The 13,915-nt window shown below is 35.5% G+C and overlaps 1 protein-coding gene across 1 annotated transcript in view; it reads left to right on the top strand.

Moving 5' to 3' along the window:
• LOC127021056 (transcription initiation factor TFIID subunit 4-like) overlaps positions 1-13,915 on the top strand; it is a 147,302-nt gene that overhangs the window by 63,150 nt on the left and 70,237 nt on the right. Inside the window, exons 11-12 of the mRNA XM_050903981.1 lie at positions 3,230-3,360; positions 5,344-5,469. Of these exons, the coding sequence (XP_050759938.1) occupies positions 3,230-3,360; positions 5,344-5,469 (257 nt within the window). The remainder of the gene's footprint in view (positions 1-3,229; positions 3,361-5,343; positions 5,470-13,915) is intronic.

Raw genomic sequence — 13,915 nt, forward strand, 5'->3', positions numbered from 1 at the left:
GGATAAAGAACCCTCAGGTTCTCCTCATATAGGTCATATGCTCCAACCCCATAACCATCTTGGTGACTTTTCCCTGGACTCAAGTTCTTCCAAGTCTTTCTTGTACTGAGTGACTCAAAACTGACTGCAGTATCCTAGACGTGGGCTGAGTGAAGAGGAATAATCGCTTCCCTTGGTGTGTTGGTTACTGTTGATCTACCATTTTGCTGTTGATAGAACCCACTATGCTGTTAGTCTTCATTGTTGCCAGGATGCACTCCTGAATCCTGGTTAGCCTCCTGACCACCAGACTCTGATGTGCTTTCCATCAGTGCCGCTACCCTGGTAGGCAGCCCCCAGCCCGTATTGTTGCGGAGAGTTAGTCCATCCCAGGTGCAGTACTTCGCATTTGTCCTTCTTTAATTTCATGAAGTTCCTGGTGGCCCGCTAATCAGGTCTTTCTGACTGGCAGCCCTTCCCGTTGCACCACTCAGTGCGGTGCCATCTGCGAACTTGATGAGGGCGTTTTGTGTCTCCCCCTCCAGGTTACTGAGACAGATATTAAAAAGGGTAAGTCCCAGGACAGACTCCTGAGGGACTCCGTTTGTAACTGGCCTCCAGCTAGTTTTCTGGACTTGAGAATATTGTGTTGAGGGATTTCAGGAGTAGAAAGTTACTGGGATATTGCAGAGGCTGATGAAGAGGATGTAGGACAAGAATCTTCAGGAACCAGGCATCTCAGGGAATGGTGCTTTGGTTATGGATGAATTTCTGAAGAGTTGAATAGGTGAAACAAGCCATATAATGGTTGAATTTACTTAGAACAAAAGTCTTTAAAATTAGGAAAACCTTTATTGTGAAAAAAACAAGATGGTGATAGTTCTTTATTATGAAAGGTGTGGGTTCAGGGAAGTTGGGTAGCTGTAGTTATACTGCTGAAATTCAAAGAATTATTATTTTAACAATTATTCATTCACACCCTTACCTAGAATACTTGGCAGAATTTTCCATCTCAAACCTCTTTTCTGGATACTAGTTAATTAAATTCCCTTCTTACTTGCATTTTATCTTTCGGACTAGGGTTTTTTGATTGATAGCTTTGCTTACACATCTTTGCATAATAAAATGGTGCATGCTCAAATAGGTCTTGATATTGCAAGTCCGACTTGCACAAATAGCTCATAACCAATATGAATAGTCCTCCTGACTTCAAGGACTTAATTTGCATGAGTAACAGTTGCAGCATTGGGATCTTAATGCGTATGTCTGCTTTCCATTATCCGTTCAGCTTTCAGCAACTTCAGCAGAGTTCCATCTCTATTACAGAGGACAAATTGGGCACCAAGAAAGATTTAATTTTTTTTTAGCGATAAAGCAAAAATCAGTTAAAAAGCATATATACATATTGCTAAAATCCTTAAGGTAATGTGTATAATACGGAGTCAGTGATGGTTTAAGTTAGTTTAAGAGATGACAACTTCAAAGAATCATTAAAAAATTAATATTAGAAATATATGACATAGCGAATTGAGCGCTGGGAAGTGTGGGAATGATGTACTGTAGTGATGTAATAAAATACACATTTAAATAGACAGTGCAGATCAGAAAATGAGGAAGAGACGGAGCGAGGGAGAGCTGCGGGAAACAATCTCTTTCATACGGCTTAGCACAAAGCCGGCTATAATAGCCGTATCTACAAACAGAATCCGGAGCAATTTTCACTTTGGGCCGTATTGCTTCCACGCTTCCCGACGTGCGAGTGATGTGGCGCGGCGCGGCGCGGCTCGCCTCGGCGGCGCGCGGGGAGGAGCGCGGGGCTCGGCGGGCGGCGCGCGGGGCCGCCGCAGTGCCCCCTGCCGGCGGTGGCGGCGCCCGGCCCGCCCGCGCCGTGATTGACCGGCCCCAGCCCGGCCCTGACAGAAGCCCAGGGTGATGCTGAACGCTGCCAGTTCGTCTCAGATCACATCATTAAAATAACAGAAGTATACATCCATGTAAGACCACTGCTCACTTGTTCGTCTTCATTTTTTAGACGTGTGATAGTTTCTTGCTCTTGAACTTGGCCAGGAAAAGATAGGAATGCTTCACAAACCAAATACTCATTCTTGAGCCTCTCAGGTTTGTGTTTGCTCGGGGACCCCTCCCGCAAACGAAGATTACTTTTGTAGTTAGCCATTCAGGAAACACTTTCCTAAATATTCTCAGAAAAATTTCCTGTAGTATTTTGCATACCCGTTAACGTATCACAGACATATTCACAAACGTTTTTGAAAGTTTTGTGTTCATTCAATGGAAAACTGATTCAGTGTAAACAGAGTATTTTCTCTTTTATGGTGGGTCAAATACAATAATCCATACAAAATGCAACTACTGGGTTTTTTATATATAAAATATGTATATATCTGTGTGCGCACACACAGAGTTTTCCATCCAGAAAACTGTCCCACTGGGACTACTCATGTATATGTCTTTGTAGGACTATAGCTTAGATTAGTATGTGTATTCATATATCTACAAATTTATATGCAATACTTAGTAATTATTTTGATGAACTTAGGAATTCTTAAGTGTTACCCATATTGTTGTTTCTGTAGCTTAGGTGGTTTTTTAATATATCAATAGTTTAGACTGTAGAGTGTTTGCTTTTCATATAAACTCAGCACAGACGATCAAATGTCCAAATAACTACGAATATGTCTTTTAGCAGTGTTTTGGGGGGACAACTGGTGCTTTTAAATAACTGTTATTAATATGACTTTATTTCTTCATATTCAGTTAATAGTTTTTTTTCATAAAGAATTTTTATTATGAGTAGTATGCCAATAGTGTAGGCTAAAGTATGCAACAGTATGCTTTGGGCTGCAGCCTCATCTCATTGACACTGAAATTAATCTACACTAATGCTTCTGAAAATAAAGGAATTGCTTTTTCTTGTGTAGAACAACTGAGAACTCAAATTGTCCCATACTCTGTTATGCTTTGTTTTAATATACTAGGATAAACTTCAGTAAAGTTCTTAAATGCTTCCTAAGTGGTAAAAAAAAAAAAGCTCTGATTTCTCTTTCAAACTTTAAAGTGTAGTCGCACCTCTTTTCAAGGGGTCGTGAATGTATCACCAAAGCCACATAAACACACTGTCACGGATTTTTCTGTTCAGGAAAATGAAGTTAGGACTTTATGTTCTTTAGAGGGTTTTTGGTTTTTTTGTGGGGGGTAAGCTAATTCTGTTTTGTTTTGTTTTTTGCTTTAGCTAAAAAACTAGGAATTACTGATGTGCCAGCTGAGGTGGTTACTTTTATTTCCCATGCAACACAAAACAGATTAAGAACAGTGATAGAAAAAGTAACAGTGATAACCCAGCACCGAATGGAATCATACAAAGTAAGTGTGCAAAGAAAGGTATTGTACGTTACAGAATGATGCAGTGTGACACTGTTTTTTCTTAGCACACAGTAGGTGTTTTGTGTTCGTTCTGTGTGGAAAGCATGTTTTAATCGCAGGTTTGTCTACCTGAGCAAATAGAAAGTGGTGGGATGATAGCACTGCTTGCCAGGTCTGTCTTCCTCCTCTGTGACAGAATTTGAGTGTAGAATTTTCATCCTTCTGTGCTAAAGTGTCTAGTGTGGAGCATCAGTTAAGCTATTTCTGCTCATGGGTTGCCACTGAGACTGTTGATTCTTGATGTTTCCTTTTTTGACCGAGGTATCCATTGATTGGATCAAAATTGCTTCAATATCTAGGAATCTATAGTAACTTTACATGTCCTTGGCTGTGAGAAATACTAATATTTTACAAAAGCTACCAATTTGTCTTAAACCAGCAACTAAAGAATTCAGCTGTAAATTCTTCACTGTAATTAAACAATGGTGTTCTCTTTAAAAAGAACATTTCAAGATAAAATGATACTCTAATACCATTGTTAGTGATTGTATTCTTGAAGAAAATTGAAATAATTTAGATATATTAAACCAGGGGGGAAATTTTAATAAGAATCTGCAAACCAGTTTGAAATTCAAATATATCAAACTTCTTTATTGTTAAATATGAAGTGTCTTTTTTGATAAAAGATGCTAGTAGTTGTTAAACTGGTGTAAAAGCAAGGTGGCAATAACCGTAGTTGTGTGTTGTGTTTAAGCTGTGCTTAGATTTCTTTAGTGTATATATACATTGAGTAGCTCTGGTTTGGTTTTTTGCTTGGTGTTTTTGTTTGTTTGTTTGTTTGTTTTCCTTGAGTGAAAGCCTGGTCAAACAGCTTTGGACTGTATCTTTGCCCACCTGTTTCCCACACCTGAGTCACAGTTGGACTAATTATATGTGGCATTTGCAAGAAAATTATCTTTGGGATCTGTGACTAGAAGCAACACTGCTGTGATAGAAAAATAGATTAAAAAAAAGGGCCACTATGCCTGTGTATTACCTACACTTACATCTTTCCTTGCATTTGATAGATATATTCTACTGTATTCAACTAAAAGTAAATTCTCCTTGTTTCTTTCCAATATTCTTCATCAGCTTCAGCAGTGTTAAATCCCTCCTTCCTTCTCCCTCGGATGGTGTCTGAGAAGAAAACACTTCCGTGTTAAGCCAAAAATGCATTTAAAATAATGTCTTAACAGATTCTTAGAAAAAAAATTAATATTGTCTCCGATTGAACCGTAGCATTTTCATTGTCTTCTGTATATTTCTTGGTTAATGGTTTTCTTTGATTTCATAGCATTGCAGTCAAAAAGGAAAATATTAAGCAGATAAATGAGATGGAAGTAACATGGATAACTTATTTTTCCGACTGACATTCTGAGTGTTCCCCGTGCGGCTCGTGTCATAAATTCTTATTGTTTGTTGGGTATTAGGAAAGCTTGCATATTCTTAGTTGTCATAAAGTTCTTCTATTTTAATTGTAATTAGAGGCTTATTTTCAACCGAATTTTTAGCTTTAGTGCTTTTATAATGCTGCATCTTGATCGTGTCTGTTACTAGTTGAAGATGAGTACAAATACAGGAATTGCAGTTTATGACCAGGCTTATATCCTATATCTAGGATTGTTCAGTAATAAAGTTAAGCATCTTAGGGGCTTTTAATCAGTAAGTCTGTTGGTTTTATTTTTTTTTAACTCTTTGATGTCTCTGGTGCTGATAAATCAGTCCTTGTTTTTTTAATTTGCTTTGATATTAATTAAATAATCAGATTGTAGCTGCATTATTAACCATAGGCTAGCTTCATTCCCCTGAGCTTAAAAAAAGAGACCTTTTTTTTTATTGTTAGCACAATGGAAAGATTTTAATGTATAGCTCCTATAGCCTTCTTTAAATGCATAGTCTTGATGAAAATGCGTGTTTTTGTAAAACATTATTCTTATTTTACAGGATGATGAATGGTACGAACAAGCTACGGATGTCCGATCACAGTTAAAGTTTTTTGAACAGTTGGAGCGTTTAGAAAAGCAAAGGAAAGATGAACAAGAGAGGGAAATCTTGCTAAAGGCTGCCAAGGTATCTGTTTTACTCTATGTTTTTTAAACTACTTAACAATTCATAGTCTTCAAACAATTATTTAATTTTGTGAAATCTGTTTCATAAACACATTTTGTTTCTTATAACAAAAAGATACTGTTGTTGTGACATCACAGCTTTAATTCATTAAGTCATGCTATCTTATCTGTGATGACTCCAGACCTACCTGACTCGAATGCTCCTGCATTTTCAAGATACAGCTCTGAATTTGATGAGTTCTTGGGAATATAGGAGACAATGGCTAACATTTTCAAAACAACTTGGTGAAATAATTTTCACAATTGCCTTTGAAATTTAATAGATGCCAGGGTTTCCGTGCCATTTGAAAATCATAGCCTACATTTCTGGTATTTAAACACAGTTCAGTAAATTGTTATGGATTTTTTTTGAGGCTTTTTATTTCTTGAGTTTATGGACTTTTTTTTTTTTTAAACAGTTTTGTTCATTTGTTTATCTTAATTTATATACTATGCGTCCCAGTTGGTGTTCTGGTCCCTCTATATAACTGCATTATTTAATTGATTCACTCCTGTCTTCAGTTAACTATCAGTTGTTCTGGACTTGTTCCTTTGTAACTTTAATTCCAAAGACTGAATTTTCATACATACAACAGAACAAACTAAGACAATACTGTTTCAAGAACATACAGGTATAGATAAATCTCCTTTTTATAATTGCAAATTTAATTATATATATGAAACTGCAAATAAGTTTATCCCTTAGTTATCTCAATTTTCATTGCATTTGCATTTTCATCGCATTATTTATTGTATATTCTGAAGAGATTATACAGAACAACTCAATGCTTAATTGTAACACCCTCTTGATTTTGTGCCATTAATGTTCACAAATTGAGAGATTTTTTAAAAAAAGCTACCCTTGCTTATTTCAGAAATTTGTTTCTCAGTTTAGCTACTTTAATCTGTCCTGTTTTCACTCTTAATTTATAATTGCTCACATCATTAAATATTCCACAAATTTCAACATAACATACATAGTCTTTAAATGTTTAGATGAAAACAGTTTTACTGTTTTCATTCTTAATGCTTATTTTTTAAAAATAAAGAAATGCTTTTTTTTTTAATCCTGTTTTCTCCATTCAGTGAATACATCTTGATGAATCATGTTTTCTTTTCTGTGCATCCTGCTGCTTGTTTGTTATGTTGGTTGGGTTTTTTTAATGGACATTGAGGAAAATACAGTACCTTGTAGTCCTTAGTTCAAAAATGTTTCCCTGACTGCACAAAGTTTTATGCAGGCTGATCTGAGGTTGGGTTAGATGACCTCCTGTTATCCCTTCCAACCTGAATTACTTCATGATTCGATGTTCTTTGGTTTGGGTTGTTTTTGGGTTTTTTTTTTTATTTTAGTCTTGAATAATATAAACTCCTGTGAAGTCAAAATTTAGGAAATAAATACATGATCAATAAGTTTGATTCCTATAGATTACAAAAAGAGCAAATTAAAGAATTCTACAGCAAACAAATATTAAAAAAAAAAAAAAAAAGGTCCTCTACTTGATTTAAAGAAATTATCTTAATGAAAATAGTGAATGCATAAATCAGCTTCATTACCAGAAAGTGATAGGAGACAGCTTGGCATAAATACATGGTACACTAGAAAAATCTATAAAGGTATTAAAAAACCAAAACCAAACCACAAAGTAGCCATGGAAGACCAATGCTGATTTATCAGTATTAACATTTAGAAAGAGAAGTTGAAGATACTGTGAACCTTTTGGGAGGTGCTTGTGCAATGTTGTGATTTAAATGTAAATGCCAATTTGGAACTGAACTTACATTGATAGCGTCTTTTCTTTGTGGAGTGTGCAGCTGGCTCTCAACCATTGTGTTCCGATGGACTGATGACCTATTGCAAGACTTACATCGAACATAGTTTGGCAAAATATGATCTGATTACAACTTTTTATTCTAAGTAATAGCTTGTTCATGACTTCCTTAGGATCTAGATCGCTGCTCAAGTACAAGACCATCTGTACGTTAACAGCCATAACTGTTGAGGTCTTTATTCTGAATTCCTACGTACTAATTCCTTACCCAGGATTTAGTTTTTTCTGGTCTTTTATGAACTTGCATAGTTGTCTAAGGAGATCTAAGTCTTTCTGGAAAGGATGCAGTAATTGTAATGACACAGTAATTAAACGGACACAGTTTACAATCTGCCCCAGCTGCCCTGATAAATAGTGATAAAGATCAGTAACCATTTCATGTCTGTCTGTGGCCTGCCGATTGATATTTGTGTCTGCAAAGGGGGTAATGATTAAACTGGCTCTGGAGACTGAAATACCCACTATGCAAAGACGTCGTTTCCCCGATCATGGCATCTTTGTCACCTTGACAATGTTGTGTCTTTAAAGGTTAGAAAACTCGGGATATTAAAATGAAAATTCTGTTTCTGCCTTTTTTCCTATAGATGCTTAAGTCTAAAAATCAGAAATTTCTTCTTTTATTTATAACTGCAGCTTCTTAATGTGCCTTTTAGATGAACAGAGTGATCTTTTATCTTGTACATGTTTTGACATGTTATTTTGCAACATGTTTTTAAAGTTACTCAGCAGAATAATTTTAGGAAAAGTTTCAAAATTGCCTGCTAGTGATACCTCATCTATTGTCTGGTATGGAAGAGCGTAAACAGGTTTAACTTGCACAGTGAAAATTCTATTTTAATTATTTACACTTTGGAGCCTTTTTAACAGCCAAAGTCCAGGTTCTGACAAAGAATAAGATAACGAAGGAAATGTTTTGGGCATTGGAGTGCATGGTATTAAATAATCAACTGAAAAGATGATGAAAAATGAAAGAATAGATGGAAATGAAAGGGGAGTCAGCATGAGTCTTTGGGAAGCCTTGAAACCAATTTGGTAATTTTGCATTAGAATTCAGTAAGGGGTAAGAAAGATAGCTAAATGATGGTCAAAGAAAGTGTCGGGTTTGTAGGTTTTTGTTGTTGTTGGTAGTGGGTTGGTTTCTTTAGGAGGAGAAAAGAAAATATTTGACACTAGTGTTCTGATTGATCTGCAACCATAATTTCAGTTGTTACAGTAGGATGTGATTACAGAATTTGTAAGCAGCCAGATGGGGTTGGTTTTGCTTCAGGAAATGTTTTTGGGAGAATGAGAGATAAAATCAGATGGAGAGATAGAAGAAAGAAAAGTTAGGTTTCAAAAAATATTTTAAATATTTGACATTCTGAGAAAAGTCACTATCCAGGTTAAAAATAATTGTGAAGCTACAAGAGTATCTTTAAAGCAAAATAGCAGTATTATTTGGCTTGTTAAATGAGAGAATATTAAAAAATCTTACGTCCCATGCCTGGGAAATACTTGAGAAATAGAAACTTCATACCACAAGCTTAGAAGAATAATGACTGATGTTTGCATTCCAGTGAGATATTTTGGGGGAAGACAAACTTGACAGGAAAGGAAAAATGGTAAGGTATGCTATAGTAGCAATGCAACATACAATTTCTTTTTAATTAAAGAAACCTAAAAATTGAAAACAAGACTATACTGTTTCAGGAGCTAGCACGACCTCTTGTACCTCAGGGATCTCTACATTATGTTTCACAATGTATGCATACCGACCTAGAACATATGGCCTAAAGCATTCCTCTAATTTACTTCCTAGTAATTCTTTTTATAATACAAGTCTTTGAAGACATATTGGTCCACAAAACTGTGAGATCCAGTCACCTCCTGCTGTTTCAAACATCCAGATAATATGACGTGTCAAATATAGAAGCTGTACAGGGAGAGACTGCAGCTGCCTTGATTGTCATTACTTTTGGGTTATCTTCCTGATACGTGAATAATAGAGTAAAATAAAAATGGCACAAGGAAGGAGCCATCTAGTATATAAACATGTAAGCAGAGTGCAGTCTCTTTAAAGGAGATGTTTGGGACAGTCAACTCTTTGCCCTCGTTTGTTTTCCCAGTAAGAACCCACTGGCTGTTGTTTCCACGTGCGTGCAGAAGCAGAGATCTTTTGAATCTGTCTTTGGTGACTGGTATGGGAAATCGCAAGAAGAGCTAAGGAAAGTCTTAAGACTGCAGAAAGGTCAAAAAGCCAGACTAAAATCACTTGAGGAATTTACCTTTACATTTGACATGGTGTGTGTTGTGTGGACTTTCTAAAAAAAAACCCAAAGCACAGGTCTTGCTGTAAAAGATGTGTTCCTTGCTGCTTTCATAGCTATTTCCAAAACCTGGAAAATGCAGGTTGTGTGTGTCAAATTGAATGAGGTTCTGGTTCTGGGCTAATAATGGAAATATTTCTGGCAGCAGGAGGAATAGGAGTTTGTAGTTGATTTTTTTGTTTGGTTGGTTGGTTTTATTTGTGCATTGTTTTTTGGAGAGAGTGGTGCTTTCTACAGTAAAGAGGTACAGCTTGGGGCTGTCTTTGTTTTCAGAAAATCAATGAATAATACTTCTATGATATAATCTATAAAAAAGTAGATCATGTTAAAATTACTGTGTTAATTCATCTGCTCAAACTGGCTAAATGCATGTTTATTTTATTATCAAATTACTTTTGAAAATTAATTTCCAATATATACATTCCATTAGTCTATTATTTTGAGTGTTCTGTATTAGTAGCACAAGGCTGTCAGGTTTTGGGGTCTTAAATACAACTACCACAGGAGTGAGATCTATTCTGTAAAAAGAATAATTACATAAGTAAATAGAAAATTACATTTAGTGTTGATTGCAAAGTTAATTAGTATTTATGGATGATGGTGATTTTTATGGTACTATAGGCTGAAGGGCTTTTTTATTGGACAGAGATCATTGAAATTTGGCAATGCAGATTTCCTTACACACACATCCTGTGATTACTTGAAGGGGCTACCTCTTTGAGCCAGAGATGAGTTCAGTCATCATGCCAATTTAATCCTTTCCCTCTCTTCTGAGAGTTCAGTGGTTGTAATGCAGCTTTCTGTGAGACGAAGCACTCTCTGAATGGAAACTTATAACTCACTTCTGATGAGAGGAGAGCAGAGAGGGAATTATTGTGTTAATTTTCTGAATTTTTAGAAATTTGTTACTTCAATTTTAATGATTTTAAAATAAATCTTTTTTTAGACCTGTACTCTTGCATTCCACCTCACTGTGGTTGTAGCTCTGAATAGGGTTTTACCCTCAGCTATGCTGCTTTTAACTTTCACTTTTTATTAACAAAGCTAATGTGAAAGCAAAGTGTTTCATGTTGCCAATTTAATTTCTTTAATTAAAAGTGAAAGTTATAAGCTGGTACAGCCGTGGGTGAAGTTCTAATGTCATCAATGGGGAAAAATAGGTTTAAAATTGAAACTGTTGGCACAGCAGTGGCTCTCAATAGTACAGCACCTGCAGTTGTGACTCTTAACTTTATTTAATGAAAAAAGATGAATTTGAAGCATTAAAGACTCCCAGTGTATGTATTGGGAAGGAGGAGTAGAGCTGTAAGTGCCTTAACTGGGATCAGATGTTACTAAACGCAGGAGACATATTTAGGAGGAGAGACCCTGTGAGACATTTCTAACACAGGTTTAACAAGCTGAGACTTCAAAATTATTATAAATGTAATAGAAAACTTTTTTTGTTAGTGGGACAAAATGTAACAACAGTGCAGCTTTGACATTACAAATTACAACAAAATACTGAATAATGATCATAATTAAATACATCAGAAGGACTGTTAGTCTGCCCATCTGCATAGATGCACAGAGTATCCTATTTTAAAAATAGTTTTTGCATATATTTAAGTATTACATGAGTTATAGATATCCTTATTATTTTAAAAATACTGTGGCTTTCTAATTTAAGACAATTCCATGAAATAGAAAATCCTCTTCTTAAAACTACGCTCTTACATGTGTAATTAGATGTCTGTTTTTGTGGCATTCTTCCTTAACACAAGAAGGGGAAAAGCTGAGGTTTGGAACATTAGGGAGTTTGGTAACATGTAAATGAAACCCCTTATTTCTACTGTGTTTTGAATACACACATTTAACACATACTGCTTTTCATACTTTGAAAGTCTAATATTTCCATAGACCTGATGTGATCTATGCAGTTTTCAGATAAATAAGATAGTAAGTTCTCTAACACAAAGCACTTTCATTCTTAACAATTAAAATATCAGGCTGTCTGGTCTAATAAAAGTAGCTTGTGTTTGGGAGAAATGTTAACAAACCTGGTTTGGTGAATAAGTTCTCAGTAGGAGACAGCATTTAATGTATTTAAAAGTATGTTATCTGGTTAGGATCAGTCCTAGGTTTCTCTAAAATTACTATGGGAAGCGAGCTTGCTTCTAAAGGTGTTTATTCATCAACATGAAAATATATTACGTAAACCTAGCTTTCTTTATTTACAGATCTAGACATGAAGAATAGAGAGGGGAAGGGAAAGGAGTTGTGATAAACTCCTTGAAAGTATTTGAGTTGAGGGGTTCTGTGATTGGTGGGTGTTTCCAAAGCTTTAGAGGAAGGAGGCATTGGTGCATTAAAAGATTTTGGAAAAATGTGTTTTACAAACCAGGTGAGATGCGGCATATTAAGATCTGGATGTTAGAGCGAAAGGACAAAGGAAGCCAAAAGCAAAAATATGAGATGACTTCGAAGAAAAAATTTGAACTGGAATTAAAAAAAACTAGGAATGATTAGTCAGTAGCTTGACGAAAGTAAGTGTAAAATACGAAAATAATTGGCGAGTAAAAATGGTGACATACAGACAAGCACTACAAGAGCTGAGCAGCAGCAAAATTGTTCAAACTCTGCAGAGGAAGGAAAAGATGTTCACGTGGAATGGAGTGTAAAGAGAAGACAGTGATATTTTTAAAGCTTATCTAGGCACCTCTGTTAAGCTTGACGTTTTCGTTTGCTTATATTTGCTTTAATCTGTATTGCATCAGCATTGAAGAAGCCTTTTATAATTTACATTAGATTGTAAAGTGAAGAATTAATAAAATAGTCAATGTTTATACTTCTTTTCCTTTAACACATTTTAGCCTCCATGTGCTCATGATTTTGTTTCTGAAACTTACTGATTTGCAAACTGACATGGTAGTCAGCAGGAAGGTATTTTAGTCTTAACAATCTGTTTAAAAAAAAATCTATTAAAATTTATCTGAACACAAAAAGAAACAGAAAATGACAGTTAAATTCCTGAATTTTTTTAGTGTTACTTATGCCGGTAATGACACATCCAGTGTGAAGGTGGAATTCTACTTGTTTGAAACAAGAGCTGGCCTGAGCTCTTTGAAAAGGCCATTTGGTGTGGGTTCAAGGAATAACCAGAAACTCATTGTGTTATTCTGAATGTAAAAGTAGTTCTACCTTCACCTTCAATCTGGGTTTATATAGCTAACATCACCTGGTATTTTATATCTTCCTTACTGAAAAAATTCCTGTATTTAATACAAGAATTTAAATTGGTCAGGAGTTGAGTACCTGTTTTCACCTCTGCAATAATTTTTATTATTTATTTATTGTGAATGAGCTGGAGGCTACACAAGAGTAGATCATCTGCTTTTTTGCCTGCTTTTGGGGTCTGCTTTTTCAGATTATCCTGAACTCCAGATGTACTTTTATTTGGTCAGTTTCTGGAAAAAAAAGCCCCAACTTTTAAATGTGTTATTTTTTTACTCTGTAGCACTTTCAGAGTTTTTCCTTCACTTATGGAGTCCAGGAAATTGCAATGTTACTTTGCATCTATTGCTTTAATTTTTCTTACAGTGTCCCCAAACACAACATAGATCTGGTATGTTTTCCAGGATTCTATCACTTTCTTGTAGAAACTTGGTAACAATATTAGAAGTCTCGGCTTGATTCTCCTAGGACACTCTGCTTTCTCCTTAAGCTGAAGTGCTTTTAACTTGTACTTTGCATTTGGCAAATGATTCAGCTTCATACAGTAGTATAACAACACTTTGTATTTCTGTACTCCTTTCACTGTGAGACTCAGAAGGCAGTAGAAGTTCATTATACATTTATAAATTTATCATCAAAACCCATGAAAGGGCTAAATATGATTTTCCATACATCATACTGGAGAAACTGAGGCACACAATGATTGAACTGTCGTCACAAGATGACAGAGTAAGGACTTAATTCAGCTCAGTTCATAAATACTTACCTAAGTCCATCTCCTAGAGAAGCAACTCATTGAATGGGGTGTTTTGTTTGTTTGTTTTTAACCTAATAGGTATAAATATAATCAAGTTCTTATTAATTGCTCTACTGAATAAAGTCCCAGCTCTCTGGCAGATCCACATATTTCGTGAAATGCCTTTTTGTTCTTTAAATATTAACTAGATCAGATTATCTATGTTCTTCTTTTTGTCCGGCAATGACAGTTAGAAGGAATCTCAGTCTACGTTAAGTTGGAGTTTCTTTCTTGGTTGGCACAACTACAACATGAGAGTCT

The sequence above is a fragment of the Gymnogyps californianus genome, chromosome 12 (assembly GCF_018139145.2).
Source record: "Gymnogyps californianus isolate 813 chromosome 12, ASM1813914v2, whole genome shotgun sequence".
In the NCBI taxonomy this organism is placed as follows: Eukaryota; Metazoa; Chordata; class Aves; order Accipitriformes; family Cathartidae; genus Gymnogyps; species Gymnogyps californianus.